The 7500-nt window shown below is 45.1% G+C and overlaps 1 protein-coding gene across 4 annotated transcripts in view; it reads left to right on the forward strand.

Annotated features, from left to right (window-relative positions):
* Positions 1–6864: 6864 nt before the first annotated feature.
* LOC135116362 (calcium/calmodulin-dependent protein kinase type 1) overlaps positions 6865–7500 on the forward strand; it is a 123242-nt gene continuing 122606 nt past the window's right edge. Inside the window, exon 1 of one of the 4 annotated variants that reach the window (XM_064033740.1) lies at positions 6865–7500. This exon is cut by the window's right edge and continues 54 nt beyond it. In XM_064033740.1, the coding sequence (XP_063889810.1) occupies positions 7439–7500 (62 nt within the window). In that variant the 5' untranslated portion in view covers positions 6865–7438. The other 3 variants (XM_064033739.1, XM_064033742.1, XM_064033741.1) reach the window with 3 other exon arrangements.

A 7500-nucleotide genomic window follows, 5' to 3' on the forward strand; every position in this document is an offset into this window, starting at 1 on the left:
ACGTTCCCGCTGTGCTGTGTTTTGCGAGGGCTGGTAATGGACGAGGCACCGTGGTGGTGATGGTGGAAGTAGTGGTGGTGGTAGCATATTAGTAGTAGTAGTAGTAGTAGTAGTAGTAGTAGTTGCTGTTGTTGTTCTAAATAACTGAATGCATTACTGAACGTTATAATATTGAACGACTCGAGAAAGTTAGAAATAAAATGAAAACAGGAGGAGATTGGTTCGCCGACGGGACATGAGGCAAGATATGAGGTGCCTGGAATAGACTTAGTAATCAGATTGCTAGTGCCGAGTCAACAGGAAGCTTGCAGAGAGGACTACACTCGCCTATAAATAGAGATGAGTGGTGAACGAAGGTTTTGCTGTCGAGTTGTTAAAGGAAAGCCACCAGTAGGTCTGTTGGTTTCTTGCATCACTTAACTGGGTTGTTATGTTGTTATGTGTTGTTATGTCATCGTGTGTAGAATAAATTACTGAAGTCCGTCTCGACATAAATCTAATATATACATAAGTAATAAGATAAATATATAAATAAATAACATATGCAAAAAATAGATAGATAGATAGATAGATAGATAAATAGGTGACTGATAACTAAATAAATATAAGAAAATATAAATAAATAAATAAATAGATAAATAAATAAAATAAGATCAAGTACAGTAAAGGATAGAATAAAAATTTTGCGCAAAGAAAAAAATATAATTCAGGTCATATATCAAACCATATTTTCTTTTATTTATTTGATCTTTTTATTTGTATATCAAGTTAGGTTCGGAAAAAAATACAGAGGTACAGATTTCTTAATACTGATTTGATTTTTCATTTCTCATTGATGATTCTCTCTCTCTCTCTCTCTCTCTCTCTCTCTCTCTCTCTCTCTCTCTCTCTCTCTCTCTCTCTCTCTGTTACCTTCTTTCTTTCTTTTCTTCATTCTTTCCTTCTTTCTTTCATTCATTTATTCATTCATTCATTCATTCATTCTTTCTTTCCTCCTGTCTGTCTGTGTCTGTCTGTCTGTCTGTCTGTCTGTCTGTCAGTCTGTCTGTCTGTCTCTCTATCTACGGATGTATGTATTTATTTTATTCATTTATTTTCTTGCTATTTTCAAGGTAGCGCAATCGTGTTTCCGCATCCATGACCCGAAAACTTTTTATATCTTGAATTTTGGTTTACCCGAACGCAATGTGAACGTTAACAGAAAAAAGAAAAAAATAGCAGTAATAATAAAATGTTAGTTCTGTGAAAATGTGAGAAATGCAGAATTATATACATTTTGGAGTAATATTTCATGTTGAGAGAGAGAGAGAGAGAGAGAGAGAGAGAGAGAGAGAGAGAGAGAGAGAGAGAGAGAGAGAGAGAGAGAGAGAGAAGCAGGTAGACAGCCAGACAAATACATATAAATAGACAGATGAATGAAGAAAGACACTCAAGTACACAGACAAAATAGAAGAAAAAGCAAGTCAGAGAGAGAGAGAGAGAGAGAGAGAGAGAGAGAGAGAGAGAGAGAGAGAGAGAGAGAGAGAGAAAGAGAGAGAACAAAAATGACCTCAATCCCACACTATGGTTGGTAGGAAGAGGCAGCGACGAATCAGGAATCAAAGGACTTGCTCAACCACAAGGCCTTAAGATCAGAATTCCCTTAACTAACTCACCAGAACACCGCCCTTGTTGCCTCTCGTGGTCCAGCACTGTATTGCCCCCAGCGCTGAGCAGTTCCGCCACTCTGCTACACTTTCTTCTGTTCTGAATTTTCTCACCCAAAACTCTATGTGCGTGCGTGCGTGCGTGTGTGTGTGTGTGCGTGCGTGTGTGTGTGTGTGTGTGTGTGTGTGTGTGTGTGTGTGTGTGTGTGTGTGTGTGTGTGTGTGTGTGTGTGTGTGTGTAATAGGTGTTCGAAGCAAAAATGTTCTCATCCACAAGTGTGTGTGTGTGTGTGTGTGTGTGTGTGTGTGTGGGCGCGTGCGTGTGCGAGAGTAATAGACATTCAAGGCAAAATTTCTTTCTCCTTTGCAATATAAAATGTGTAAATCTGCATTATTTTATACTCCTTCCTTGATTCTGTTCATATTTTCCTCAATCTTCTGCCACTTAAGGTTAATTGCAATGGCAGTTTTGTACACGCGCATTGCATAGTGGTGGTGGTGGTGGTGGTGGGAGTAGTTGTTGTAGTAGTAGTAAGAGGGGGAGGAGGAAGAAGAGAAGGAGCAGTAAGAAGGAAAGAACAGAGAGAGAGAGAGAGAGAGAGAGAGAGAGAGAGAGAGAGAGAGAGAGAGAGAGAGAGAGATCAACAACTCATGACTGGACTGTAATGAAGATAAAATGATGCAACACACACACACACACACACACCCCACTGACCTTCCTATAAAAATTTACAAGGAATTTGCTGTAGAGCTAGCAACACCGCTATGCTCCATAATAAACGCCTCACTCTCCCAACACTCTTGCCCCGCGGACTGGAAGACATCTTATGTCACTCCCATCCCCAAAACTTCCAGTCCTCAGTCACTCAATGACCTCAGGCCAGTCTCTATCACCCCCATCCCTAGCCTTATTTGTGAAGATTTTGTATATGACTGGGCATACACCAAAATTTGTAACACCGTGGATATCAGACAATTCGGAAATATTAAAGCCACCTCCACCTCACATTACCTGACCAGCTTCCTTGAATTCATCCACAGCCACCTGGACAAGCGAAACACCTCTCTAGCTGTTGCTTTTGTCGACTTCAAAAAAGCCTTTGATCTAGTTGATCACACTGTTGTCATCAGCAAGGCAGTAAGTCTGGGTCTCCCTCCTAATCTGATAGCGTGGCTAGCCGACTTCCTCACAGGGAGACGTCAGGCCGTTCGCTATCAGGGCTCTGTCTCTAATTTCCAACAGCTGACATGTGGAGTCCCCCAGGGGACCAAGATGGGTCCTCTATGCTTCCTCCTCCTCATCAACGACGCCCTCACCGACACCCCCCATCGCTGGAAGTATGTGGACGACTGCACCGTGGGCGTCCCAGTTTCCAACAAGAACCCGGACTACTCGCCACTGCAAGCAATTCTGGAGCGACTGCAGACGTGGACAGAGGAGAGCAGGATGACCATCAACCACAGCAAAACTGTGGTGATGCATTTCTGTACCTCCTCTGTACCAGTGCCCCCTCCCCGGCTCACAGTGGGCCCTCACCCCATCCAGGTGGTCCAATGTGCCAAGCTTCTCGGAGTCACGGTGGACGACCAGCTGACCTGGAAGCAGCATGTCGCCAGCACCGTGAGATCAGCTACCTACAGGCTGTACATGCTGCGCAGACTCAGGTCGCTGGGGACGCCGACAGATGAGTTAAGGGGGGTGTACCTCACCTTCATCCTCCCCAAACTCATGTACGCCTCCCCAGCGTGGTCCTCCTCCCTCACACACACTCAACAGCTACAGCTAGAGAGTGTGCAGAAAAGGGCGTGCAGGGTCATCCTTGGCCCTGCATACACCACCTATGAAGAAGCCCTGACCACCCTGAGTCTGTCCAGAATATCCACCAGGCACCGAGAGGCTCTGGAGAAGTTTGGGAAGGGACTACTGCATCATCCGCGTCTCAGAGACATGCTGCCGCCCGACGCGCCTCGCCCTGTCCGTGCCACCAGACACCACAACAAAATAACGCCCCTGAAGGCGCCGCGCACGGACCGGTACAGACTCAGTGCGATTCCCACCATGGTGCGAGCCATCAATCGATAGTATTTCCCTCCTAGATTAGTCTTACCGTTAGGATTAATGTTAAGTTTTTCCCCATCCCCTATGTACATTTTCAGTTTGTCAACTGCCTAAATAATAAACCGTTTATTATTATTATTATTATTATTATTACACACACACACACACACACACACACACACACACACACACACACACTGCAACTTTATACTTCTATCACTACTACTACTACTACTATTACTACTACTACTATTACTACTACTACTACTACTACTACTACTACTACTACTACTACTACTACTACCACCACCATCACCACCACCACTACCACTAACAAAATTAATACCCTCACCAGACAAACGTTTTCTCTTAGCGGGAGGCACAAATAAAAAGAAGAGATTAAAAGTTCAAGCCTAATGAAGCCTACCTTAGGGAAGCAGTGAGTGTGAGTGAGTGAGACCTTGACACACACACACACACACACACACACACACACACACACACACACACACACACACACCTGTATATCTGCAAAGGAGAACTGAACCAGACCCAATCAAATGTTTTCATGTTTGCCACAAAAGTGATAGAGATTTGATGGCGTGAGTAAGCTCAAGGAAATCTGGCTCTATCACGCTCTCTCTCTCTCTCTCTCTCTCTCTCTCTCTCTCTCTCTCTCTGTTGTTGTTGTTGTTGTTGTTGTTCTTCTTCTTCTTCTTCTTTTTCTTCTTTTTCATTCCCTACCTTCCTTTCATGTTTCTCTCTTTCATGTTTTTTTTTCATTTTCTCTTCACTTTCCTTCTTCTTTCCTTCGCTCCAAGCTCCCGTCTCTCTCTCTCTCTCTCTCTCTCTCTCTCTCTCTCTCTCTCTCTCTCTCTCTCTCTCTCTCTCTCTCTCTCTTCTTTTTTCTTATTTCTTCATTTTAAATTTCATTTCCCCACCCTAGAGAGAGAGAGAGAGAGAGAGAGAGAGAGAGAGAGAGAGAGAGAGAGAGAGAGAGAGAGCTTAGTGTTTATTGACGTAATTTTCAGGTGGAGGTGCAGCATCATGAACGACTCAGCTGAACACGACCATTCAGAGCTAGAGGGTCGTGTGTGTGTGTGTGTGTGTGTGTGTGTGTGTGTGTGTGTGTGTGTGTGTGTGTGTGTGTGTGTGTGTGTTCGGAGTTTCGTTTCACTGATTTTTCTTTGTTTATTTGGATATTTATGACTTACTTGTTTACTTATTTATTATTGGTTTACTGATCTTATAATTTATTCACTTACTCATGTATTCTTCGTCTATCTAAGGCTTCAGTTCATCAAGTAATTTTGCCACAGTTATTTTTGCACCATATTTTTTTTTCTCTTGTCTTTTATCACTTCTATATATTTTTTTGATTTTTCCAACACACACACTTACATAATGTTTTGGATCTTCAATTAATAACTGTACTAAATTTATGTATGTAATGTTTGTGGTCAATGAATATCAGTCCATGTATCTATGTGTGTGTGTGTGTGTGTGTGTGTGTGTGTGTGTGTGTGTGTGTGTGTGTGTGTGTGTGTGTGTGTGTGTGTGAGGTGGAGGCAAGAGGGTGGAGAGAAAAGGAAGGATGGGAAATAAAGAGGAAGAAATTAAGTGATAAAGAGAAGGTATAGGAATAGAAGAATAGGAAGGAGGAAAGGAAGGGACAGGAAGGGAAAGGAGAAGGGAACGATTGGAGAGAGGAAGAAATGAAGGAAAAGAGAGAATTCGAGGAACAGAGGAAGGGGGAAGGAGGAAAAGAGAGGGAGAGTGGGAGGGATGGAAGGGGAAGAGAAGAAGGGAGGGTGTGGAGAGAAAGTAATACAGAGGAGGTAATAATACAAAAACAAACAAAATAAACAAACAAACAATCAAACAAACAAATAAACAAATATGGAGAAGAGGAATGAATGAGTAGAAGGAAAGGAAGAGGTGGGCAGAGGATGAATGGAGGAGAGGGAAGATTGGGAAATAGGAAGGAGGAGGAGGAGGGAGAGGTAAGAAGAGACAGAGGGAAGCACTTAAGTCAATTTGAAAACAGCTGGTAGAATAGTGATAGTGGTAGTGGTGGTGGTGGTGGTGGTGGTGGTAGTGATGGTGGTGGGGGGTTTAAAATTGTCCCTTTTAATCCTTTAGTGTCATTTTAACTTCGAAGAATCACTTGTATTATCAAAAAGAAAGAAAAAAAGATACGTTCGGGTGTATTTTATTTTATTTTTTTCGTTATTTATTTACTATTTTTCTTTATTTCTTATGAAGAGTTCATTTATGCTTTTTTTCTTTCCTTTCCCTCTTCCCTCAACCTCCTCCTCTTCCTTCTCCATCCTCTTACTCCTCTTTCCTCCATCATCGTCCCCCTTCGTCCCTCGTCCTTCTTTTCCTCCTCTTCCCTCCTCCTCCTCCTCCTCCTCTTCTTTCCTCGTCATAGTCCTCATCTTCTTCGTCCTTCTTCTCGTCCCTCGTCCTCGTCTTCTCTCGTGGTCGTCCTCCTTGTCGTTGTCGTCCTCTTCATCGTTCTTGTCTTCATCCTCGTTTCTTCTCGCTCCTCCTTCCCCTCCTGTAACGATGCGTGAAATGAGAGATTATAAAATTAAGTACAGCTACACAACAGTTTCTGCAGAGAGAGAGAGAGAGAGAGAGAGAGAGAGAGAGAGAGAGAGAGAGAGAGAGAGAGAGAGAGAGAATATGACGTGGAAATTGTAAATGAGGAAATGTGATTTGTAAGGCATACCCCACATGAATGGTGAGCTAACAGTGTGTATGTTTGTGTGTGTGTGTGTGTGTGTGTGTGTGTGTGTGTAGCCTGGTGACAGGAGGGCGGGAGGGTAAATAGGTGCGTGTTGCGTGCATGTCGTGGTAGTGTGTGTAGTGCGATGGGCGTGTGAATACTAGAGTGTGAACGAGAGGGAGGGAGGGAGGGAGGGAGGAGAGGAGGGAGGAAGAGGAGACAGCGATATGTTAAGTGTCAGTCGCCAGGTGGCCGCAGCAGTCACATGTCTACCAGGCATTCCCAGCGTAATGACTCGAGCCGAGGAATCACATACGTTGCAATTAATACTATATGAGTGAATAAATGTATGTGCGGTGTTCGTGCGTGCGTGCGTGGGGCTGGCGGCTGGAGTGGGCGGGCCGGCGCAGACTCGTTGCGTGGCGGGGGAGGGCGCAGGTCGAGGGTCTGGTAGAGGCTGCCTAGTGCGGCTCAGTGTCGGGTTGTCTGCCGCCTAGGGAAGTAACGCTCCTCACTGCTTGCCGACCCAAACATGGTTCCTTGCCCCTGTTCGCCTAATATACCCTGATCCGCGGGAGGGGACTCCTGCACCGAGGTGTGTGTGTGATAGCCAACCTAGCGCCCTTGTCCTGCAGCGGAGCGTCTAGCCAAACAGTGAAATCGAATTGTGGTCCGTGGCTGCCTGTGTTGTGGAAGAGAGGGAGGGAGAGAGAGAGAGAGCAAGAGCGAGAGCGAGCGCTGGAAGAAAAAGAGCTCACAAGAAAATAGGAGGATTACACCGCGGCTAAGGTGGTGCTGCTCTGCATGGTGGTGTTGTGTCTGTAGAGGTGCCGAGGCGCGGACAGCTGGTGGTGAGCGGGAGTCCAGGAGTGTGGAGCACGGCCAGGCGGAGGCAGCAGCGGCGGAGGTGTGGTGGTGTAGTGGTGGTGGTGGTGGTGGAGGGAAGCGGAGGCGAGTGGAGTGTTGAGTGTTAGCAGCGTGGAACACATCGCCTGGGTCATGCCGCTCTTCGGGACCAAGAAGGAAACTTCCAAAAAGTGCCCCAAAAAGGAGAAGGAGGA

The sequence above is a fragment of the Scylla paramamosain genome, chromosome 31 (assembly GCF_035594125.1).
Source record: "Scylla paramamosain isolate STU-SP2022 chromosome 31, ASM3559412v1, whole genome shotgun sequence".
In the NCBI taxonomy this organism is placed as follows: Eukaryota; Metazoa; Arthropoda; class Malacostraca; order Decapoda; family Portunidae; genus Scylla; species Scylla paramamosain.